General features: G+C 40.8%; 1 protein-coding gene and 1 long non-coding RNA gene across 2 annotated transcripts; one reads left to right on the top strand and one right to left on the bottom strand.

The window, feature by feature from the left end:
• Nucleotides 1-2586: 2586 nt before the first annotated feature.
• Nucleotides 2587-23459, bottom strand: YWHAB (tyrosine 3-monooxygenase/tryptophan 5-monooxygenase activation protein beta). Its single transcript, XM_034413884.3, has 6 exons — nt 23330-23459; nt 17357-17658; nt 12751-12874; nt 7800-7963; nt 6126-6221; nt 2587-4773 (listed from the first exon to the last, which is right to left on the bottom strand). Exons 2-6 carry the CDS (start codon nt 17648-17650, stop codon nt 4717-4719), a joined length of 735 nt encoding a protein of 244 aa, XP_034269775.1. The 5' UTR covers nt 17651-17658; nt 23330-23459; the 3' UTR covers nt 2587-4716.
• An 84-nt stretch (nt 23460-23543) lies between these two features.
• Nucleotides 23544-25504, top strand: LOC117663612 (uncharacterized). The gene is made up of 2 exons (XR_004590756.3): nt 23544-23826; nt 24544-25504. It is a non-coding gene; the product is annotated as an uncharacterized LOC117663612 (long non-coding RNA).
• Nucleotides 25505-26161: the final 657 nt, after the last annotated feature.

Genomic DNA, 26161 nt, shown 5'->3' with positions numbered 1-26161 from the left:
CCGCAAGGATGTTCCTAGTGTTGGGGTTAAGGGATTGTAGTAGGACCTCAGAAACTCAAGGTCAAGTTCCTTTTCAACCATAGAAATTCATTGGGTGGTTTGGGGTACTTGTTCTCCCAGAGACCAATTTATCCCAGAGTGGGGTTTTTTTAAGAGGAGGAAATGCTAACATATGCTACCTTGAACTCCAAAAGGAATGGTAGGGTATAAGCCCAACAAGCCACATTTTTGTCTGACATGTTAAATTCCATCCTTTGGGTTAGCTTTAGTTCAGTCTATCATGAAAACTATTCTCTATATTGTTTTGACTACAGCCAATGCTGTTTATGATAACACTGCAATTTTTTAAATTCTGATATTTGAGGGCTAGACTAGATATTCCTATATTCTAGGAATGAGAGAGGACAGAAAAATACCAGATCCTTCTTGTAAGCAATTCATGTGATGAAATATTCTGGATCCAAGGCAATTCATTTTTGAACCTCATTTCCCATGAAATGTAAGTACTTCGGAACCCATTTTTGAAAACTACTTACACCGGTATACTGTATATTTATTATTTATTATTATTTATTTTATTAAATTTGTATACCGCCCTTCTCCTGCTGGACTCAGGGCGGTGCACAGCCAAAATAAGAAACATCCCAATACAAAATTTAAAATTTGTTAAAAGAATTACACAACTTTGGCCCAAAATTTAAAACATCCCAACTAAAACCCAGACAATTAAAAATCTAACATCTCCAAAAGGGGGGGGGATGCTAAAATTTACAAAAAAATACGTTGAATAGAATCTCTATGGAAGTGCCAACAATATTTGCAAGAGCTGCATTCCATTGTGTATGCATTATAGGTAAATCTTACTAACCGATTGCCCTGTTCAGAGGATGAAGGGATTACAAGAAGGTTAATAGGCACACAATGGGGAATACACATAAAAAGCAATAAGATGGCATTGGCAGCTACAAGAGTGCTATGCAAAGGATGGGGGAGTGGGGAAAATGGTCACGGTCATGTGATTTCCTATTTAGCAACTTAACACAGAACTGCAGCTCTCAGCTGTGATTGCTAAAAGAAGACTACCTATATCTTTGCCTCTCTAGTTGATATTACAATAGAGGTAATATTTTTGACATACTATAGTGTTTTCAGCAAAAATAAATCATTATTCTCCGGTTTTGTTGGCAGAGGGCTGCAGGAAGCCATCTCAGCTGAAAATGGACCTCCGTTTTCGCGGGCCAGTCCTTCACTGTTTCCAGGGCAGCCCTGTGGGCCACAGATCTAAGCACCCTGTGGCGGGCCAGATCCAGCCCACAGGCCTTGAGTTTGATACCTGTTATAGGATGATCAAGCCATTTTCCAAATTACTATTCTAAAATATAAAACTCCAACATTCTAGGAGCTCACTCTCACTAAACAAACTCAAAGAAAATCTTGCAGGCACTAACGTGTGGAGAATGGGATGGGATGACACATGCATCATGGCATAAGTGAAGTGACTTTGATATCTGCATTGGATATTATACAGATATGCCATCATGACTTTATTATGGCTTGCTAGGACAACAATGCTTGGGATGTATGGCATACCTCCCAAAATAAGATTGCTGAATCTGAATGAAATGTAAAATAGCATAGTTCATCCATTGCTAAGGTTTATCTTAAGAGACTTATTTAAAGACACTTAAATCACTATATAGAAACCAGGCATTCTCAAAAATGCAGTAGTATGTACCACTACATACTACATCACAAGAATATCCCCTATGAATAAAACTGTTTTCACTGGGATCCACATTGGGTCAGTTTTTATTGAAGTTTTCAAAACTATTAGTATTGCAGTCAGCTCAGGCAGACTGGAAGAGCTGTCAAAATATGCTTCTGCTTTGCTTCAACAATTTAAACCAAAAGGAACATGTCACCATGGCCCAGTCTGAAAATCCATTCTACAATCTCTGTACTTCTGAGTCAATTATAAAATATAAAACCTTGTCTTATTTTTGTAATAAATGTAGCTTTTGAGAATACGAGTTCATACTTCATTTCAGAAAGAATCTGAGGACCAATCTATTTGGAAGTTAAAAAGAATCTAAACACATTCCAAAAGATTTCTTTCTGCATTTACAGGAAATGTAAAACTACAGATGCAAAGAAATCTGTATAAAATAGATTTCTAAATGAAAGTGCCACAGAATTTGTGTGCGTATAGAAACATTGAGTTAATTCCTATAGATTGAATTATTCTCTCATCTGGATTGCTGCAGTATATGGGGTCACTCAGACCCTCCCCCCCCCCCATTAGTGTACCATATCCCACTCCTCTATTTGTGAATGTCAATTCCAATTCATAGATGTTACCCATTTGTAAGAAACAAAACTGCTGGAAACTAAAGTAACCACTTCGATGTATGGTATTATCAGAACAGCTGTAACTCCATAGATACACATTTTTTTCCTCATGGCCATACAACAATCTCTGTCTTCGGGCTGCTGCCACCTATATTCTACAAGAAGACTGGCTTTAAGATACTTTATTGCAAGAGTTTCAAGAAATATTTTTAGTTGTGTCCAGATTAAAACAAGTACTCAATGTAAATATTCCATTTTATTAGATCCAATATTTATACCAAAGGGCAATTTGTTCTGAAACGAAGTTTTACAAGACTAACTTTTCTTGTTATGATGCAATTTGCTTTTTAACTCCTTTTTAAAAATGTAGACTATAATGTACCTTAGTTTTATACCATTTATGAAGTACTGATGATGTTTCCAGGAAAATTGGACAGTATAGTATATGCTATCATGTTATAAAGTACAATTTTATTCCATATAGAAAACCAAATTTCATTATTTTGCTCACAAAGAAATAGTAATAAGTTTAAATCATTTTAGACCAATAGAAAAATCAGTTCATAGACATCACCGATACATTAATTACATCAATTGCATATAATCTAATACAATCAGTATTGTTAGGGTCCCAAAATAACATAGCCATTCCATCATATTGAATGTAGCCATAATTTTATCAAGTGATTGTGATAACATAAAAAAAAGAGAAACTGCAAACTGATAAATTTTTTTATTTTTAAATCGTTTTACACTTTCCTGATTGTGTAGGGTGAAACTAGAACTGTTTGAAAGACATACACAAATCTAGTACATCGATAACCAGGTATTTCTTTTTGCTATACTATTCTCACAACCACATGTGTGCTAGTTAATACAACCATCACAGAAGCAAACTTTAGGCAAAATACTGGTCAGTAGAAACAATGCAAAAAGAGCTACCAGATATACAGACAGGCTCGGTTCCACATTCACTACTGCATTTATCAAGCGCCAAGTAAAACTGCACAATTTGTTCAGCTAGTAGAGGGGAATTTTGAAGTCAGTGCATGAATTTTCTTTTCAGCAAACAGTTGAACAGACAGATGGACTCTATAAGCCAAGTGGAATGTCACAAGCAGAGAAACGATATTGAAAAGACCAATAAGAGAAATAGTCTCATCTTTCACTGCATTATCCATGCAACTACTACTGAATTCCAATCTTTGCCTGGACAAATTTGTATATAATTCAACATTATGATCTATATTTCTAAGAAAGTTAAGGAAAATGTTATATATGAGCCTGATATTTGTTTTGAACCAGGAGTGGCAAAAACTATAGCAGCAATAGGCCATCTGCATCTAAGTGAGACCTGTCCTCCAGTATATTTTACTTTCTACCATTACAGAAATTAAGCTCAATTACAGTGATTTTCTAATTTAAATTACATCAGGAGAGACACAATTTGTACCAAGAACTCAAATATTTAAAGATACAGGTTTCTTTCCTGGAAGGAATTAATGTTTAACTTTTTAAAACTGGTAAAAATATTATTTCATGCAACTATTCTACTGCTAATAAAGCCATAAAAGTAGAATCCAAATTTCGTTAATCCACTAGCCTACAAAATAAATGTATAATACATTACTGACCAAAATTATGTTTGCCAGTGGCAAGAGCAGTGGACTATTTGGCCAAAGGCAAGGCCACATTTTTCTGCCACCGTTAAGTATTTGCTAGTTAAGATTTTTATTTCCCCTTGGCTTTAAACGAAATTTAAGAAAAAAATTAAAATCACATGAGCATTTGGCTAAAAAGCAGTGTGTCCAGCATCATTATTTCAAAACAAAACAAACAAACAAAAAAAACACAAGAAATGTCAGAATGAACATGCCTATTCAATTCACAGAAGTGAGCTTCTGAACTGGAATACCACACAGTAGATTGTTCCCCTTCCATGTTGCAGTATCACAATATAATCTCTATAATTTTCTATACAACTTTACAGCAGAATTGTATGTCAGCAACTTTGATACCAGATTATTATCCTTCCAAGGAATTACATGATTTGTATCTATTCTTTCATCATCTGAGTTTTGTAAAGTCAACTGCAATCGCAAAACCCATAATCACAGTGTTCAGTTAAAAAAATATAAACACGGTAATCATAACTGCAAGTGTTCATAATAGGAAAGGTTCAGAATGCCATTGTTCAACTGATTTCCATTTGACATACACAGAACACCAACCAATTTTTTTTTACCCCACAGACAGTTTGCTACGTTGAGGTTGTGAAGTCGATGTACTATTCTTTTTGCTTGCCGCACAAAGGAATATAATGTGTAGGATACAGTGACATTGAACACATAGTGAAGCACGACAGACTTAGTTTTCACCTTCTCCAGCTTCCCCTTCATCTCCCTGGTTTTCTGATGTCCATAGCTGCAAGAATATACAAGAATGTTTATGTTAAAAATATGCAGTTAATTTCACTAGTCTAGAACAGGGGTCACCAACCTTTCGGACCTCAGGGACTGAAATTCATAATTTTAAATCCCGTGGACCACTAATGTGATCTGCCTAATGACCAGCTAGGTGGGCATGTGACTGGGTGGGCATGGCCAACTCGATGTCACTAGTGTCGAGGGGCACCTCGCAGGCCTCTATTCGCCCCTTCCCTCCCAGCCATTTCTCGCCTGCCCGCCCAAGCTCCTTAGGGCCCCAACAGGAAGCAGTTGTTGGAGTTAAGCAGCCACCACAAGAAAGAGTTGGCAAAACAGCTGGCTCAGTTCAAATTGGATCTGGCCGAAAAGGAGGCTCAGCAGAAGCAGCTCACTGAGGACTAGGAGCATAGGCTTTCCAAGCAGAAGGAAGACCTGCAGGAGTGCAAGGCCAGGTACCGGCGCCTGGATGCCCAGCGGGCTGAGATGGTCAGCCAGTTCCAGGCCATGATGCAGTCCCCTGGAACAAGGTCCTCCGGCTCTTCGCCACCAGTGGCACTTCCCTCCAGCCTTCACCCAAAGCCCCGCATGAGGCTGAAGCAGACCCCAAGTCGGAATTTCTGCCCCCCTCTGCCCCACACAAAAAGACACCAAAGGGGAAGACTCTCTGCAGCCACACAAACGTTCATAGCACATATCCGGCCCAGGGGCTGTAGTTTGAGGACCCTGATTTAGTGCAATATAAAAAATGCGAATAATTTTTCTATGGACCATCAAAATTTTCTCGCGAACCACCAGTGGTCCACGGCCAACTGGTTGGTGACCGCTGGTCTAGAAAGTAGATACTGGGCAGTCTATTTTATATTGACTTGGCTTCAGCACGGCAGTGAAGAGAAACACTTAACGAAGAATTAAAGACTAGAGAATATAGGCAGTTAAAGAAACGAGAAAACAAAGACATGTTAGCAGATTGGAAAAGGCATTTATTAAGTTTTCTAATATAGATATGCTTGCTGTATAAAGCTTTATGTTATCACTTATAGTAGGGGTCCCTGACCCCCGGTCCATGGCCCAGTTGGGAACCAGGTCGCACAAGTGGTGGGTGAGTGTGCGAAGCTGCATTTGCACAAGCGGCATGCATGAAACCATCACCCCCCCCCCCCCGCAGCTGCCGCTGGTCTGCAGAGCCAGAAAGGTTGGGGACCGCTGCCTTATAGTATTTCCAAATATAACATTTTCCACAGGACTCCAATTAATCCACAAATAATAACTAACTGTATATTTAGAAACAGTTAAAGATACGATGTTCCATAGAAATTAACTGGCATAGCCACTTTTTCTAAAGATACTTACAGTAAGATTATCTCTAAGTAGCTGCATAATCAGGGTGCTATCTTTGTAAGATTCTTCATTCAGTGTGTCCAGTTCAGCTATTGCTTCATCAAATGCCTAAAACAAATTCAAGTATTATTTGACTTGTTTTTTCTGCCATTTCCAACTAAGAAACACAATTCACTTTAAAGTCTAATTAGAGCTAACTAAATGGGACATACTACTTACAAGGTTGAAATTGGGCTCTGGGGAGCAGCTGGGTTTATTGATACTACAATAGCTTTTCTGCTCCACCTCTCTGCTTAAACTGTTGAACTCCACTGAGGGGTTGGTAATGGTGGACCTAAGAGGCTGCTTTGGTGTGATAAAGTTAGGTGCAGCTTAAGAGTTAGAATTTCTTTTCTCCATGGCCAATTCTGACAGGTGAGGAGAGCGCCAGCTCAAAGATCTTGATATCAGTGTGCTTCAGAGTTGAACACTCTTACCTATCCTGTTTAACATCTACATGAAACTGCTGGGTGAGGTCATCCATTGATAAAGGCTCAGGTATAGCTTGACTCAGGATTATCAGTAATGCTGCCTAGGTCTTATCCCAGCAGTTGGAGGCTATATGGGTATGAATTAAGAGGAACAGGTTTCAACTCAGCCCGGACAAGCTGAATGGCTATGGGTATATGATTTCCTCGCACCAGAATTCTGCATTATTTGTTCTGAATAGGATAGCATTTCCCCAACAGAACCAGTTTATGATTTGTAAGTCCCTTCTGGACTCACAGTTCCTGCTTGAGGAGCAGGTGGCTGGCAGCTGTGGTGAGGAAGGCCTTCACAGATTCCTCTGGTATACCAACTGTACCCTTTCCTGGAGGAATCTCCCCCTTATAGTCATGCATGCATGCATGGGTCACTTTGTGTATGAATTTCAATGCATTCTACTTGGGACTGCCCTAAAAAACCACTTGGAAGATTCAGCTAGTCCATGAAAAGGTGGTGCAAACTGTTATGGATATATTCAATATGTCTTACAAAGCCCTTTATAGCAATGGGCTTGGCTATCAGAGGGAGCACTTCTTTCTCATTTCAGCCTTCCTGTAAGATCTGACACAAAAGACACACTGTGCGTCCCTGGGATATAAAAAAACACATCTTCTCTGCTGCAGCACACTCTCTCTCTCTCTCTCTCTCTCTGAAATAGAACTGCCCATTCCCAGTTCAGACAGCCTCAACCTTGTAGGTTTAAACAATCAGAAAACTCTTTTCCCTCCAGGCTCTGGAATAGGTCAGGGCATGCCCTTCTGACATGCACTGCCTGCTTTGGTTAAGTATGTCTATTACAATAGCTAAAAACAAAACAAAAAAAGTTAAGGTATCTGTTTTCAATTCATATGTTTAAAATTAGTGTTGAGTTGGGTATAAATCTAAATTGTAGATTATGTAACTGGATCTAAATTAAAGTCATACCTTGCTTTTTCCCACTAACATTGGAATGCTATAGAATCTAAAAGTATGCACATTTTAAGTTATTATTTAGAGACTATTTCCAGTATCCAGCTAGCTATTTTAGCTTAGTAACATTTCATTAAATACATTAGAGGATAATAATTCTCAAATATTAATTTAACCTAAATTAGGTTCCCCTTAATGTGTACTTCCTATTCTTCCCCATTCACTAGTTTTCAAATAAAATTAAGTCCTTACTGTCTTTGCCAGACTACAGGCTTTCTCAGGTGAGTTTAATATTTCATAGTAGAACACAGAGAAATTAAGTGCCAGACCAAGCCGAATAGGATGTGTTGGCTGCATCTCCTTCTTGCTGATTTCAAACGCTTCTTGATATGCCTGTTGAGAATTTCCTACTGTTGCTATGAAGAAAGATAAGTATATTTTTAATTCCTCATCATATGAGCAATCAAGTAAGAAACAAATAATGAAAATCTTGAGCAATTAAACTGAATGTTCTTTCATAATTATTTCAATACAGGAAAGCAAACAAATTTGTTTGTTATATTTTTAGTATATCCAAAAATAAATGTTCCTGGGAAAGAGTACTTAAGATTCCAAGTATTAGCCAGGCCCAACTTGCTTAACTGCTAAGCTTAAGATACGTTCAGCCAGGTGTTGTCACCTGCTCAGTTAACGGATGCAAAATACATAGCCAAGCTGAGATTTTATTATAAAATTGGGCTACAAATTAAAAACAACAGTAGCGCTACATTCATTTACAATCTCCACAGGTACCAGGAGGCAGACTGCAATTGTAGGCCTGGAGGCCACCGCCACAGAAGGATGGTAGGGATTTCCTTGGGATTGGAGCCTCACCTTTTGGCCCCACCTCTTCAGGCATGCCCTGGGTCTCAGCTGGAATTGAATTGCTGCTGACAATAAGTACTGTGCTCCTTTCTTCTCATTTCACCACTATAGGTGACTTATAACCATTTGTTTAGAAACCACTAAAAGTTACAACAGCACTGGAAAAAGTGACCATATATGTGGGTCCTCGCACAAATATGGCTCTTACAGCAACCCTGCATTCAAGTAATCCAAATTGTAACCACAGTGATTTGCTTAACAATTGTGGCAAAATTAAATAAAATAAAATCGGGCATGACTCACATAACAAATCCCTTACTTAGCAATGGAATTTCTGGTCCCAATTGTGATTGTAAGTCGAGAACTACTTGCACTTTCACTGCACAGAGCTGCAGCAGAGTTTCTACTTGTGTCACCAATCTTTCTGCAGGGCTTTAACCATGAGAACCATAAAGCCTGTGCCTATTTTTTTTTTCATTACTTCAGATTAACGTGAAGAATAAAAGATAAAGAAGAATCGGTGTACTTTAAGACATGGGGACGTTTTTATGATTGACTAGAAAAGGAATATGAATAAAAATAAATGAGAGAAAAGACAAAAAAAATATAGAAATCCAGATGACACCTGAGCAAAATAGAAAAGAAATTGAAAGGAAAATGTGGGTAAACGTGGGTCTCCTGCGCGAGCTGCACTGGCTCCCAGTGAACTTCCGAGTGCGCTTCAAGGTTTTGGTTATCACCTTTAAAGTGCTCCATGACTTAGGACCTGGTTATCTATGGGACCGTCTGCTACCGCCAATAGCCTCCCACCAGCCAGTACGCTCCCATAGAGAGGGGCTCCTCTGGGTGCCGTCAGCCAAACAATGTTGACTGGCGGCCCCTAGGGGGAGAGCCTTCTCTGTGGGGGCACCTACGATCTGGAACGAGCTCCCCCCGGAGATACGGAGGATCCTGGATCTGCGCACCTTCCGTCGTGCGCTTAAGACTTTTTTATTTCATCAAACTGGCCTGGCCTAAATCTTCTCCCCTTTTTAAATGTAAATTTTAATTTGTTTTTAAATTATGGGGCATTTTAAATTTGTCTCAGCCAAATTATTTAATTCGTTTTTATTCTATTTTAAATTTTTGTATTTATGTGTTTTATTCTGTGGCTGTTCACCGCCCTGAGTCCTTCAGGAGTAGGGCGGTATAGAAATCCAATAAAATAAATAAAAATAAGTAAAATAAATATAAGATCGGGGTTGCTTGAATACAATCTTGACAAAATATTGAATTGAAAATGGACACAACAACGGAGAGGGAAGGGAGAGAGGAGTAGAGGGACAGGTAGGAAGGAGACAGGAGAAGGGAGGAAAAGGAGAGGAAGAAAGGGAGGGGAAATAAGAGTAGGAGAGAGGGTTAGAAAGAGAGGAAGAGGGGAGGAGTGGGGAAAGGAAGGAGAAGGAGAGGAGGGGAAGGAGAGGAGGAAAAAAGAAAGTTGAAACGAATAGAAGAAGGGAGGGAAAGGTAAGAGGAAGAAGGAGAGGAATGGTTGTTGTGGAAGAAGGGAGATATGGAATAGTAGAACAACAACTCCGAATGTATTTTAAAGTTTTAGGATGAAGAACGAACCAATATGGAAACCAAGAGATAGTATGTGTGATAAGAATGGTTAAAGAGATTGTACATTTATATATGTTTTATGAGAAATAAAAATAAAAAACTTTTATATATAAAAAAAGTCTCTGCCTATTTTTTTTTATTAATTCACTACTGGGCTTTGAGCCGTTCCAAACCGGGCCACCTAGGGGTGGGGTGGGGGGCGAACAAGTGCGCGTCATTTGTGCAACTGGTGGGCAGACATGCCAGCCGCTCACACAAATGGAGCTGTGCGTGCACACTTGCCCACTGCTCACATGGAACCATCTCCTCTCCCCCTCTCCTCCGCCAGTCCGCAAAGTCAGAAAGGTTGGGGAACTCTTGTTTCAAGAAACTGTTATTCTTTAAATAGCTGGTAAGGGAATTAAAAATAGATGGGGCTTGTATCAATGCGTATACAAGCACATTACAAAGCATATCACAGGGCTGCAGCCTTCATCGAATAAAATCTTGCAGCAGTTTCTATTTTACGGCAAAATTGTTTGTTCTAGTAGGCAGCAAAGGGACTGTGATTGTGAGATTAGAAACTAGTTTAGGAGACCTGTTAAATTCCATAGGCATTAAATGTTCTGAGAAAGAGATAATGAAGATTTTGGTTTGGAGAGAGCAAGCAAGGCATAACTCATGACAAGTGACTAAAAAGTTTGCTCAATTTTAAAATCTGAAGACTTGAAGTCTGAATTAATAATATGCCCTCAACAAATTAATCTTTCTACAATATGATCTGGGAATTTAAAAATTCCCAATTTTGCCATCACAAGCTTAAAATCTATTTTAAAAAATACTGTAGTAAGATAAAAGTGTGAATCAATGTGAGAATAACTAAACATTATATTTGATTTTACGCATGCAGAATTGCAAAGGATTTTTAAAATGGGAAAATAGTAAAATATCTACAGACTGTATACTATTTGTATACAGGCAGTCCTAAACTTACAATGGCAACTGGGACCAGAATTTCTGTCACTAAGTGATGTTCATAAAATGCAACCCATTTTGCTTAGCGACAGAAATCACTTCAGTACCACTTGCTGTCATTACCTGAATCTCACAATTGTTAGGTGAGGCAAGGCAACTTCCTGTTGCCTTCCCACAATCAAAGTCAATGGGGAAGCCATCAAGAAGTCACAAGCCCCAGGCCCACAAGCAGATAAGATGGCTGGTGCCAGGTAGGGGAAAGACCAAGGGAGTGGGGATATGGGGGAGGGTCGAGGATGTGCAAGAGGCACTGTGTGGGTCAGGGAGAATGAGCAAGGTGCCACGTGGGTCAAGTGCAGATGAGCTGGGGGGAAGGTAGATGAGTAGGGGAGACTCACCCGAGTGACTTACAATCTTCCCTGCTGGCTTCTCCTTTGACTTTCTTGGGAAAGATGGCAGGGAAGGTTGCAAATTGTGTGATCACAGGGTGCTTGGCAACTGACTGTAAAGGCAAAGGGGTTGTCAAGTATCCAGATCGTGATCACATGATCGCAGGGGATGTTGGGATGGCTGGAGCTCCCAGAACCAGCCATAACCACCATTCATCCAATGCTGTCATAACTTCAGACAGTTGCTGAACTGTCAAGGACTACCTATAGTGGCCTAACAGATATTTCACAATGGTATAAAAAGATTGGGTGGAGGAAGATGGAGGGAATAAACCTAAGTTTCTGCCTATCTTTAGCTGGGATATCTGGAACAGCACTACTGGAATCCAGTCCCAGTCCCAGTCTGAAAAGGTTACCGTATTTTTCGCACTGTAAGACGCACTGGACCATAAGACACACATTAGCTTTAGAGGAGGAAAACAAGAAAAAAAAATCTGCTTCTGCCTCTCAGCATCCATCCAGTATTCATCTGGCTAGTGTCCTTGCAGCAAACAGCAAACAGCCTGGTCAGCTTTAGCCCGGTATCGCAGCCCCAGCATGTGGCTCGTCAGGGCTCTGCTTTTTTGCGCCCACTACCAATCAACTGAGCTGAGCTGCCGTCACTGCCGGGGAACATGATCCCCGCCGCCTTGAACAGCTGATCGGCGGTATTCCGGGAGGCTGATCCAACCTGATCCAACAATCAGCTGCTCAGCAGCGAAGGCTCCAGCGTTCCCCAGTGGTGGCAAACAGCAGCAGCGAATGCTGCTGCCATACCAACCCCCCTCCACTCCGCCACAATATTTATTCTATAAAACGCACAGATATTTCCACCCACTTTTTTGGGGGCGGGGGAAGTGTGTCTTATAGTGCAAAAAATACGGTATACAGTAAAATATCAATAACTTAGTGAAAAGAACATTCCCACGTTAAACTAACATATGCACAGCCCACTTCATTCCAAGATTTTAAGGTACATGAAAAATTAGGTTTCTATAAATAAATACAGCAAACACATTTCATTCCATACATCTGTGCCTTTACAGGGTTAAGATGTGGAGTACAAGAACAACAAGTGACTCATGCTTTCTGCTTCCCACGCATTTTTTAACATTTGAACATTTGAAGTAGAATGAAGTAGAACATTCACATTTTCTCTTGTGGTCAAATCTCATCTCTCCTTGCACTGGGAGCACTGGTTACCTTGGAGGACATAAATGCAATGAAAATCACTTTTTCCCTATATTTTGACAATCCTGAGTCAATTTGTAATTAGAAATGTTGGAACAAACCTTTAAAATGCTATCTATAGTTCCTGTAGAACATCACCCTACCATATAAGATACATCACTTACTTTGCTTGTTGTCACCAGATGCCACTTCTGAAAGGTATCTGTAGTAATCGCCTTTCATTTTCAAATAGAAGACTTTACTTTCTGGTTGTGTGGCATTAACAATAAGGTACTTATCTAAGAGTTCCTGAAAAACAAATTATTCATATAATTAAGAATGCTATTTCTTCAATTTATCATTATTTATTGAGATGAATTTTAGCAAATAATTTTCTGATGCTTTGTTTAAGGATGACTAATAATGTCCTCAACACAAGCTAGACCTATACAAAGTAAATATACTCACCAAATAAAAATATGGACACTCAAGTACTCCTTATTAATGAATGGAGACATACAGACAAAACCTCTCCCTCCAGAAAATAATGAGCAAACATATCTAACAGAGGCAAATAATTAGTGAGCATAATTAATAAACAGGAAAATCAAAGCAACTTTAACTACATTGAGACTAATGGTTCAAATTTAAGGTTAATAAGAGATTAGACAGCCATATAAATAGTTTTATCTATGTGCTACCATATTTTCCCGAAAATACGACCCACCCTAAAAATAAGCCCAAGCCTAATTGAGGGGGGGGGCTAATATACACCCTACCCCCAAAATAAGCCCTAGTGAAGGGGTTGGGCGTAGGCAGCACAGGAGGTAGCCCTTCCCTTCCCTGTCACCTCATGGCTGCTGGGCCCCTTAATTGCAGTCCGCAGATCAGCTGATCTAGCAAGGGCTGGGAGTTCTGTCTCTCTGGGCATCTTTGAAAGGAGGATTGGCAGGAAAATTCCCCCCCCCCCAATCTCTAGCCTGTACTCACAGGAAAATTCTCCAAAAAAAAAACCCAAAAAAACCCCACACTTTGATTTTGCTTGAGATGCAGGAGAGGGAGAAAGATCGGAAGCAGGGTGCAGGGTGAGGAAACTCTTTCAGAAAGTGATATCCGAGTGAGGGGTGGATTTTCCTGCCAATCCTCCTTTCAAAGGGGAGCCTTGCAGACACACATCCAAACTGCTCTCCCCGTGGCTTCGCCTTTACCTTGCAATCCTGCAAGGGGGACTTTTGCTCCAAAACTACGGCAGAGCATTGCACTGGAAGGCCTCCACGGGTAAGATTGAGTTGTGTGTCTTGCTCCAGCGAGATGGGTGCAGGCTGGAGGCTTGGGGGCCAGGAAAGATGGGGTTTTGGAGTGCAAAGGAAGAAGGGGCGATCGCCCCCCTCCTCCATTCTGCGGTTGTAGATCTGGGCTGAGTTGCTTCGCGCCAGGCAGGAGCAGCCCAGAAGGGCTGCTGAGAGCAAGCAGCCAGGAGGGCAAAAAGCCCCTGCGAGGGCAGCAGCAACAGGTGCAGCAGGCCCAGCAGCCGGGTAGAGGAACCGATTTTGATGGGCCGTATGGCTTTCTGCCTCATTGTAGCAGCAGCCTGAGCAACACCTGAGATCCAGGCCTAGCGGAGCACAAACCGTGCTTGCCGCCTGCTCCATAGCCACAAGGTAAGCTGTGGAAGAGTGGCCCCTTGGCTGCGAGGTTGCCTGGCGCAGTGGGAAGGGCTGGGACAAGCAAGAGTGTCTCCAGGCACCCAGAGATAGAACTCTGGACCCTTGCTGGATCAGCTGATCCACGGGCCGTGATCAAGGGGTCCAGCAGCCAAGAGGTGACTACGCTCGCAGCATCCTGCATCTCAAAAAAATTAAGACACCCCCGAAGAGAAAATGTACATGACAGGTTACTCTTCCCATTCATTTTGCTAACCAGCCCAACTCACTTTCAGAGCCATTAGCTAAGGTTCATAAAAGTTCACTCTTTAGAGGGAAAATGAAATTTAAACAAGGGCAAAGCTGCAGATTAGCAATATTTCCTTTGGGAAAATATCTGGATAGGAGGGTCTCCTATTCCTACTACAGAAAAAGGACATTTACAGCAAATCCATTGTTCTATTGACCTACAATGGAAGTAGGTATCCAACAGTGGAGCATATGAAAGCAATCCTAAATAGTAGAAGAATCTTAAGGCCTAGCTAGTGGGAGGAACCATTCTTTGCAGGATTGTTTAGCCAAAGGAGACTTCAAAAGAAGTATAAATATTTAACTTCTAGTAGTTGCAGTTGCAAATTATCTGTCATGGAGCTATACATGTGTGCAGTGCATAGACCAAAAATCTGCAAGTAATAATGTACCACAAAAATATAAAATCACAATATAAAGAAAGACATATCTAGGATAAAAACCTATGATATACAATAAAATCAAAATGTGCATATTCAATATTATTTTAACAGCTTCATAAGGTCTAAGTATTAGCACTTTAAAAATAGTTTGACAAACAATGTACAAACAGTGTGTAATACCACGCAGCCACCTTGCATGTATCTCCTAGAGGAATATTAAAAGTAATAGAGTTGATAGCACTTCATCTAGAATTAGACACGACCTCTCTGGAACATGACTGAACTCCATAGATAGGGTAAATAGCATAATACAGCAGGGTTAATGGCATGGAAACTCTGTAACCAGGACTGTTTGTTTCAAGGACATACAGAGGTTGTCAATGAGTCTGAATTCAAAGGTTCTGGTCTGGTAGCCTTTTACAGCTACAGAACATCCATTTTGTTGGGTCATGCTTTTTCTAACAGTGACTCAATCTACAGCAAATGACGGGAGCTAATGTCAATGAAAACAAGACATAACCTCTGACACTATGCTGTAATCCAGCAATAAGGCTGGGGGACACAACTTTGAGGGGACACGACCTTGAGTTTTGAAAATCATCATGTGAAGGTAATGGCTATCGGTAAGGTTTTTCAACAAGAAATGGCTCTGAAACTTTAGAATTGGAATATATATTCCCTGCTTTTTAAGCTAGAGAATTTTGGGGGGGGCCATAACCCTTTCAGAATTTTACAAGGCTAATATCTTAGCTAATATCCACTTTTGGCTAATATGACTTATATATGAGAGTATGAACTAGAGCAGTGTTTCTTAAAGTGTGGTCTGAGGACCCCCAGGAGTCTCCCAAGGCCTTCTCAGAAGTCCACAAATTCAAAATTTGCCAGACACTGAAGGTATGTTTGGTTTAATGAAAAGGAGGACTCAGGAGTGACATGATAGCAGTGTTCCAATATCTAAGGGGATGCTGCAAAGAAGAGGGGGTCAATCTATTCTCCAAAGCACCTGAAGACAGGACAAGACGCAATAGATGGAAACTAAACAAGGAGAGAAGCAACCTGGAATTAAGGAGCAATTTCCTGATGGTTAGAACAATCAGTGGAACGACTTGCTTCCAAAAGTTGTGGGCGCTCCAACACTTAAGGTGTTTAAGAAGAGATTGGACAACCATTTGAAATAGTATAGAGTTTTAACTTTTATATTATATGTATCTTAATTCTGTCCTTCGGGAGAAGGGCGGTATATAAATTAATTAATTAATTAATTAATTAATTAAATAAATAAATAAATAAATAAGAGTCTTCTGCTTGAGCAGGGGGTTGGATTAAAAGACCTTGAAGGTCCCTTCCAACTCTGTTATTCTGTAATGTTTGCAAAAAAAATTAAAATACCACTCATTTTTTTCTCCATTATTTTTTTTTCCCTCATGAAAAGTATTTTTATGGCATGAATTAGAGGCACTTGAAGGATTCAAATATTGGCTGTCCAGAGAAGACAGACAACCAAGTTGAAAAGTTCAGGGAAAGGGAGACTTCTAATGGGATGGAAGCATCAGAAAAACTTTGGTAGCCTGATCAAGTTAGAGATCTGTGAGAATCCTCAACTCTATTCCCTTGATCCCTAGGTTCTTGTTAAATTTCTTAATTGGGTAAAGTCAATTTTCTAGTTGTATCTAAAATAGTATCTAAAACTTTTTCAGTTGCCATATTGTCTTTGAAAGAGAGGATATGGAACCCACAAAAACCCTCATACAGGGACAGAAAGTTTTTTTTTTTTTTTGCTTTAATTTATATGCCGCCCTTCTCCGGAGACTCAGGGTGGCTTACAATGCTTTAAGCAATAGCCTTCATACTTTTGTATATTTATACAAAGTCAGCTTATTGCCCCCACAATCTGGGTCCTCATTTTATCTACCTTTGAAAGGATGGAAGGCTGAGTCAACCTTGAGCCTGGTGAGATTTGAACTTGCAGTAATTGCAAGCAGCAGTTGTTAATAACAGTGCTTTAGTCCACTGTACTACCAGGCTCTTAATATCATAGTACCAGAGTTTTCTCCAGCAATTTGCTTTTTCTCCACTTGCAAGAAGTTATGAGTGGGTAACTGACCATGATGAGGGCGTTAAGTGGATGAAGCGAACAAAATTACCCGAGGGAAAAATGGGTCATTTAAAGCCATTCTGAATAGTTATCTGCCAAATATCAAGAGGAAATCTCCAAAGATTTTATTAACTGTATATATAACTATGTGTTTTTAATTTATATACGTGCATAAGTTACACATTAGAGTAAGCCTTAAAAGATTTCTTTCAGTAAACTAATTACAAACTTTTCTTTATATGTTGGACTGTACTAAATTGAACAAGGAATAAACCTTATACTGCTGACCCATCACTGCAAGTATTTTTTAGAAATAATATACTTTAAGAAGTGCTGGAATAGATTGCTACTAGACTCTTACCAGAACATCATTGCATATGTCCTGCAACTCAGCCTCAATCTTCTCACGATATTCTCTTCCCATCTGCTGTTTTTTCTCATTCCGTTCTGTCTTCTGTTCAATGCTGGAAATGACACGCCAAGAAGAACGACGAGCACCAACCACATTTTTGTAGGCAACAGATAGTAGGTTCCTTTCTTCATTGGATAGCTCATGACCCTGCTCAGTGACAGCCTTCATGGCAGCAGCCATATCATCATAGCGTTCTGCCTGCTCAGCCAACTTGGCCTTCTGTACAAGCTCACTTTTATCCATCGTTATTCCTAAAGAGTAGGAAAAATCTAAGTAGTATAAAATGTGTATTTCATATTCATGTCCCTCAAATCTATAGAAAAAATATTTTAATAGTAAAAGCAATGTATTTTTTTATGTCTGAGCCAAAAAATGAGAAGTTTGCTCTTCAATAGTGTGGAAATTACACTGAGAGGGGAGTTTCCCAGACAAGAAATAAAATTACAACAGACACCTACCACCAAGCTTGAAAAATGAAAATAAAATTGTCCATTAAATCATGGGAAATGAAAAAGGGAAAAGGATAAAAAATGACTGGATTTGAAACTGTCATCTCATATTGACAGACAACAGTCAAGTGCTTAAAATAATTTAATCCTAGTGTGCAATAAAAATCCATAGACAAAAAGGAACCAGACAAATAAGGATTTGTTTAAAAAAACATTGTGTAGTAGACCATCAATTTCTCTAATCATTACTTTTATACCCCATACATGTTTTTATCATAACCACATTTCCAAGAATTTTATTTCACTTCCAATTATTTGCTAGGATAATCAGATCCAGCATTATAGTTAAAAGAAGAGATTAGTGCCAGGTTGCTGTGAATTGGAATCTAACTAGGTTTCAAAAAAAACAGAGCACAAGATAACTAAAAAACAAACCTAATTAATAGCAGATACCCTACAATGACAGAATGACATGCCTTCTTTCTGTAAAGTAACCTTATGGACTCAACTTTATATGCAAGTGTTGGAAATACAGAACAGTCAGAAAAGCTGCCTGGATTTGTGTCCAAAGTATTAAAAGAAAATCAGAACCAGACTGAAATGCAGAAAGCCTTATATTATTCATATCCACCGTGACCTCTTCCAATTTCATATTAGATGCTATAGGAACAGGAAGTGGAATTTTTTACTAAAAGGTATATGTATATAAACAAACTATCAAAGCATTGCATTCTAAATTTGAAGATGGTATTAAAGATTCTATTTTTCTGTTCTACAATTACTGCAACGCTATGGGACTCACTATGCTATAAAAATATGATGAATAAAAGAATAAACAAACCTCCAACTTGTAACTCTCATTCTTAAGCATTTCCTAAATCTCTGCAAATACTTAAAAACCATTTCTATGAATCTCTTATAACTACAAATAAAAGAGACACAAAGATGGATATTGTTCTTAATACAATATTTTTTAGCAGCAGGAAGATAACTTTCAAAATTTTGTTTTGACAAGTAGCAGGAGCTCAGCAACAGAGCTCAATCTGAATCATGGACAATATTACTGTTGCTTCAAATCAATCACAACATTTTAAACTCTATTAACCCGAGATATTGAATTGTCTCATTGTTAGCCAAATTGTACTTGAAAAATAATTCATTGTCCGGTCTCAGCTTCCTGAAGTCACTCTGCAGTTAGAGGATTCTCCAGAGCAGACTTAGACTACTTAGCAAATCTACTCAGCTAAATAATGCATGTAGTTTTTTTATGATTAGATATTGCTCACTTGAACAATCCTCTTCTGAAATAATCCATAAATACATATAACTTCTAATCCAACTTTTTGTTCAATTTGTCATATAACTTGAATATCAAAGAATGAATGGAAGAAACTACTCCTCAGAAACTAGGCCAATTAAAAGAACATCTTAACATCAACTTCACCTGCATTTATATATGGAGCCGATGAATAAAGTGGCACTCAGAAATTTAATTAGGGAAGCCAAACAGGAAATGCTGTAACAATCAGTCACAGATATAACAGGTCATCAAAATTTAGGGATATCTCATAATAGAATGCAATGTATTTGCTACCAATTTTAGAGAAAAAATGGCAGCTAATAGATATCCCAATTGTCCTTTCTGCTCAATTGGGAGTACAAAACCAAAATATTATGTTTCTGGAAATAAGAATTTCCAGAAGGTTAAAGCTTGCTAGACAGAAGAAATAGTTAAGGAAATTAAGGCTTATCATTTCCCTTAAAGAAAACAAAGATGAATTGATTGTTCACAAGCATGGCTCTTCATGTCTATGGACATTCTCAATCATCCAGGTCATGATTGTTCCAAAGGTGCTTTTTCAAAAGGCAACTAGATTTTGTTTTTTTTTGAAGACATTTCGCTTTTCATCAAAGAAACTGAACAAGCTTCTTGGATGAGAAGCGAAACATCTACAAGGAAAAACAAGTCCAGTCGCCTTTTGAAAAAGCATCTTTGGGTCATGGCTCTTTGTATCTTATTCCAGGGTAATTATTTTGCTTCTGATTTATATAATGCATGAAATCAACTAGAGAAACAAAAAATAAACCATTCTATTATCAAAGGACAATTGCATATTTTCAAAATGGCAAATGTGACATATTACTTAAATTGTTTTTATTGTTATTGGTTGCTTAATGATTAAATTTGTGCCACTCTTCCTCAGGCAAAAACTATGATTAGGTGGTACCAACAGCCCCTGGCAAAAAGATATGAATGACCAGGTACAGTGTTGTTTGATCAAAAGGAATGAACTTAGTTGAGATTTTTTAAAAATGCTTAATTTCATGTTTTACAGGACTTCCGGCACTTATTAAACTTTATATTTTACTGTGATAATAGGCCTATGGCCAATATATTTATAACAGAATTTGTTATAAATTGTTGTAAGAATCTGGAGACAATACATTCCTTCAAAAGATGTGGGTTTTTTTTCATTAAGAAGCTACATGGGGCTAAATAAGTAAAGGAACAGTCTGAAAAATGGGAAAGTGTTTGGAAAGAACTCCAAACAATGACTCAAAACTTTGGTATTGCAACTGATTATAGGAGCTTTTGAAGATAAGTTAGAGTTTCAACTGTAAAAATATTATTTGTGGTATTTTATTGGCTGGGTTCACACAATTAAGCCATTATATAATCTGCTTGATTTTGGATTATCACACTACATCATTATATATTAAAACAAATTATGTTAGAAACTAAATTGGAACGGGCATTAAGGTCCTTATATCCAACAACCAGATCAATACAAAAATCCAAATTAAGCATTCCAGACAATGCTCTCTAAACTATCTGAAAACATTCAATGGATCCCACTACCTATCTGCCTAAATGGTTCCACAATACTTTTAAAATGTTATGCTGCCAAACCTTTTAGATTTATGTCAGATTACAATTGCATAAAAATACAGTATAGTAAAATGGGGTGGGTTTTTTTTACAAATTTTAAGTTGTTTTAATTATGGATAATGAGATCCTTGTTAATTTTTAGATATTGAAGAAACAGACCCTAATTTTCTTAAGAACCAAATTCAACCCAAATTAATAAGCAAGACGAATATCTCTCCAACTGTCAGATATTACCATTAGAGTCACAGGTGCTAGAAATCAGTTATGAATTTTAGGAAATGTGTTTGCAACAAACAAGAAGAAAGAGAAAAGGGGGAAGAGAAAGAAAAGCTTTAAAAACAAATGACAAATTCCCTTTATAATTCAGGCACACAGACATGCTGATGCAAGACCAATAGCAGCATTGACAGATACTGCAGCTTATGTGATGCTCTCCCAATAGGCTGTATCAGCTGGTGGGGATTTTTCAGGGAATGCAACAGTAGTATATCCTTGGGGCCTATGTACTCCAACAGTGTGGCAATACGTCACTTGCTCTTTATGGAAGAGCAAGTTTTCACACACGTTTTGTGCCTTTTAATGACCATAAGCAAGTGAATAATTAGCTATAGTGATAACTCATCTTACAAAATGGATAGTAGTCCACAATATTTTGTTAGCTTACAATGCCAGCATCAGCATCAAAACAAACATGTCTTTCTATATATAGTTTATTATGCTAATTGATAACAAGTTATTAATTTCTCTTGGCAACCGTATGGTAGTAGTTTGACAATGTCTTCTTCCAGGATGCTTTCTGATCTTTAAGTCTTAACCTACAGCTCTAAGATTCTTTGGTAGTCTTCCATCCATACTAACCAGGGCCAACCCTGCTTGGTTTCTGAACATAGAAAAGACCAGCTTAAGTGCTAGCATCTCCCAAGACGCTCTTGATCAGTGTGTTTCTCAACCTTGGAAGCTTGAAGATGGGTGGACTTCAACTCCCAGAATCCCCCAGTCAGCACTGCTGGCTGGGGGATTCTGGGAGTTGAAGTCCATCCATCTTCAAGCTACCAAGGTTGAGAAACACTACTCTAGAGGATATGGGTTTTCATTTCAGATTACACAGAGTAAAGTGGAGGCTTCCCAAGGGAAAAGCTCAATCGCGATGATTTCCAAAGAACAAAAAAATTCTGGAGCAAGTGCAACCTTTAAAACCATGGCTCCCTCCTCAGATCTCCTCACTAGGATCTCTCATCCCCACAGATCCAATTGCTTTTATCATTCCAACCCAGCTGGGAAAAGGCCTCCCCCCCCTTTGCTCCCAACCACGGATCCAGGCTCCCATTCCTTTTTTCCTAATGGATCCATACCCCAACCTTTCAGAATCCCCAAACGTTACAAACAACGCCTGCAACCAATAATGTCTCCTGAGGATGCCACTCAAGATGCAGACTCAATTTCTTCAGGACGCCGAATTTGAAATATAAGATCAGCTTAAGAATACATGGGGGATACGAATAATTCTGGATCCGGGTCTACCTCGGAGCCTAATTGTGCCATTTAAGCCACCAGGGTTTTTTTAAAGGAACCGGGATCCTATGGCTCCAGGACACACACAAAGCGAATATTTATTTATTTATTTATTTTGTCAGATTTATATGCCGCCCTTCTCCCGCAGGATTGGGGCGGCTCACAACAATAAGACAACCCGACAATAAATAAGAATTAAATAGTATTAAAACCAATTTAAAATCCCCAATCCCCAAGTTAAAATCCACAGCAGATCAGGGAAGTTGGTGAAAAAGCCATGTCTTTAGGTCGGCGCGGAGGTCGGGGGCCGTCCGGAGCTCGGTGGGCAACCCATTCCAGAGGGTCGGTGCGACCACAGAGAATGCCCTCATCCTGGGGACCGCCAGCCGACACTGTCTGGCTGAGGCGACCCGGAGGAGGGCAGCCCTATGTGAGCGCACTGGGCGGTGGGAGGCCGGTAGGAGGTGATCCTGCAGATACCCGGGGCCCAGGCCATGGGGCAGACAGAAAGGTTGCGTTGAAAGGAGAGGCCCGCCCTCCGCTTCCTTCTGCACCCGCAGCGTGGCCTCTCCCAGAAGCTCCGCCAAGAACGAAGAGCCTCCGGTTCGTTACGCACAGGTGAGCACGCCCATGCCCGGGTGTAGCAGCAGCGGCAGCCGCAGGTGACTCAGCCAGGGCGTGGCGCTCCCAAGCTAGCTAGGTGACCCCTCCCCGAGAAGCCGCGCTCCAGCAGCGGAACAGGAGCGAAAGCAGCGCGCGAAGAGCAGGCGATTCCCTCCCTTCCCCTCCCCTCCCCTCCATTCCATTCCATAAGGCGGTAGCCTGGCAGTCTCGGGGGGGGGGGGGAGAAGACCGACCTCGCTTCAGCGTCTCGGCAAAGAGCGCATCTCAGAGCCCACCGGCGGGGTCAAATAGCCGGAACCGAGCAGGCCTCGGCTCCGCTCACCTCCCCTTCGGTTATTGAGGGGGGGGGGTGTTGGGGGAGGGCAGAGAACTCAGCGCCGACGTCGCTCAGCGCTGAGGGAGGGCCGGGGGAGGTGAGTGAGAGACTTTTGGCGGGACAACGCTCACCTGACGGGTTGCGACCGCGTCCAAAAAAACGAGAGGGACGTTCAGGCCTCGGATAGCGGGCGAAGCGAGCGGTGTCGGCGCGCAAGCCACCCCGCTTCCCTCTTTAACCACACTTAACACACACCCTGCGGCTCCTTGCGGCTCCTTCCGCCGCGGGGGTCACGCCTTTTCCGGCGCGGACACTCCTCTCCTTCCTCCCCGCCCCCTTTGCCTTGTCCCGCTAAGCCCATTGGGCGAACCGGACCGCGGAAAGGAGAGGCGAGGTGGCTCCGTAGTTAGGGGCAACGGGCATGTGCACGTGCAGGTCTGCGCTGTGGAAGTGGGGTGGGGGGGTGTAGTTCGAGGAGGGTGAGGGGGGAGACAGAGGAGATAGGCTTTTCCAACCAAGGGCCTCCCTCCTCCCGCTGGACAGCCAGGACCTCGGCCGCCGCAGGACTCTCATTCGTTTGGCACCACCCTTACTTTGGTTCGGTCCAGCCCCCCTCCTTTCCGACCAGGTATAGGATTTTCTGAAAGACACTAAAGGAGAACCAAAGGGGCAAGAGGGGCGGGGGAGATGTGCGCTCCCCTTTTTTCCTTTCCCGATGGTAGCTTCTTCTTCCTGGCTGGGTTTGCAACTGCACCTCGCGGTCGATTCCAAACGGAACTGAAAGGTGGGGCTTGCGGAGATCCGGGGAGCGAAGATGGAAGACCGCCAGAGCGGCCACTAGAGGGCAGCAAAGGGAGCCAGAAAAACGCCAACCTCTTGCGTTCGTCTGGATTTTTGCAACCCAGAATTTTGTGGCTCTAGTTATTGATGCCACCTATTCTTTCCCGCGGCTGCTTGGAGATGTGTAAACCTCCAAAGCATTTTCCTCTCTCAAATGCAACTGTTTTTAAGAAGAGGCTGGACAGTCACTTGTCTGAAATGGTATAGGTTCTCCTGCTTGAGCAGGGGGCTGGACTAGAAGACCTCCAAGGCCCCTTCCAGCTCTGTTCTGATTCTGATTCAAACCCAGAATTTTGTGGCTCTAGTATTGATGCCACCTATTCTTTCCCGCTTCTATTCTTCCCCGCGGCTGCTTGGATGTGTAAACCTCCAAAGCAGTTTTTCTCTCACTCAAATGCAACTATTTTTAAGAAGAGGCTGGACTAGAAGACCTCCAAGGCCCCTTCCAGCTGTGTTCTGATTCTAATTCAAATATTCTGATTCTGATTTACTTTTCCACCTATAGCTCCATGGGATGGGGAAGTCTCTTTGGTGAAGCTTGCGTTCCGGGCCAGAGAGCTCCTGGAGAAGATGAAAGATGAGGAAGATTTTCCTTCTGTAGTAGCTCTGATCCCAAAGGACAATTGGCTCCTCTCAAGCTCCTCAGCAAGCATATCAGTTTTGGGCCAAGCCCAGGCTAAGGGCATCTAGTTGAGGGAAGCAACCTACCAGTCACGGGCCGTAGTTCCTCATGGTTTCCAGTTGTGCTCTTGATGGCTTGATCCCTCTAGGCAGCCTGTAGTATGTAACTCACATAGAATTATGCCGAATTTTTAAAGACTATGGCTTAGCAAATATGCCATAATAAATAATGCTATTTGAACTCAAACCTTGGTGACAAATGGACACAGCTGGGCATTTTTTTAAGGCAATAGGAGAAAGGGTTTTGCAACGGTTGCCTTCTGGATTGTTACTTTGGGCTTGGGATTTCCTTGTAAGTGTCTATCTACGTACTAAATACTGTAGGTCTGACCCTGCTCGGCTTTTCAGGGTGAGGGCAAATCCACAGAACCTCCTTGCTCCACAACTGACACTGCAGACACCACACCCACTGTGGACAGCTTTCGGCTCTCCATTCTGGGAATAGAAATGGAAAATTGAGATGGAGAAGAGGCAAGAGGACAATCCTGCCTTAAATTTACCAATTGCCTCAGTGACTATTAAGCATTGCATCATAGTAACTATTGCATCATATCTTCCAAATGTTGTATTTCAGACTCATGGCCCATGGGCTGGATGCGTCACGCCCTGGCCACGCCCATGCCTAGTTTAGCAAAGGGGGAGGAAAAAAATCCCAAAATGTCATGTGAGGCCACAGTGACGACGTGAGTTTGACACCCCTGTTCTATGGTTTATCTTGAGCTAATACACAAGTGGTGTAAGTGCTTAACTAAGACCCATGTTTAACCTGATGCTCCCTGGCTGGCTTTTCATCTGATTCACAGGGCTGTTGTGAAAACAGTTGGACTTGTGCCCTTATTCCCTAAATTCCTTTATAAAAAAGACAAGTTGATATTATATTAAAAATAAAGGGTGGATTTGCTTCTTTCTCCCTCTACTTTTAGTATGGCAGTTGTGGCCTAAATAGAAAAAGATTCCATATATCAGTTGGTCATTTCCTGTTATGCTAATAGGAGATCCCTCTTTTATGTTGTCAGATCCTAGCCTAGTTCCTAGTAATCCGGGTGGGTAATATTTATGCTTCTGAAATATGATTGAGGCCAGATAAACCTTCATGTTAAGGGAGTGCCCTTTCCCAAGTAAAAGCTCCTTACTGGACAAAGATACATATTTTCATGATAAACATTGATATGGGTGGAGAAAATGTATGCCTGGAGTAAATCTAGTTTGCTTAGACTTTCAGATAGAGTCCTTTTCTTCTGCCAGTTGATTGCAGCACATCATTACCCTGAAATGTGAAATAAATTGTGTTCTCTCTCTGCCTGACTCTACTCACCTAGAGGGAAATCTCACCTAGTATCTTATTTTGCCTCTGCCCATTCTAACTAATACAATATCATCCTTTTGTCTGGAAGAGAACAACAAGCAACTCCTCTGGATGGAACTGGATGTTTCAGCTGTGC

The sequence above is a fragment of the Pantherophis guttatus genome, chromosome 3 (assembly GCF_059756535.1).
Source record: "Pantherophis guttatus breed Tessera chromosome 3, ASM5975653v1, whole genome shotgun sequence".
Classification (NCBI taxonomy): Eukaryota; Metazoa; Chordata; class Lepidosauria; order Squamata; family Colubridae; genus Pantherophis; species Pantherophis guttatus.
Note: the sequence above shows the minus strand (reverse complement) of the source record. Positions and strands in the feature narration are given on the sequence as shown.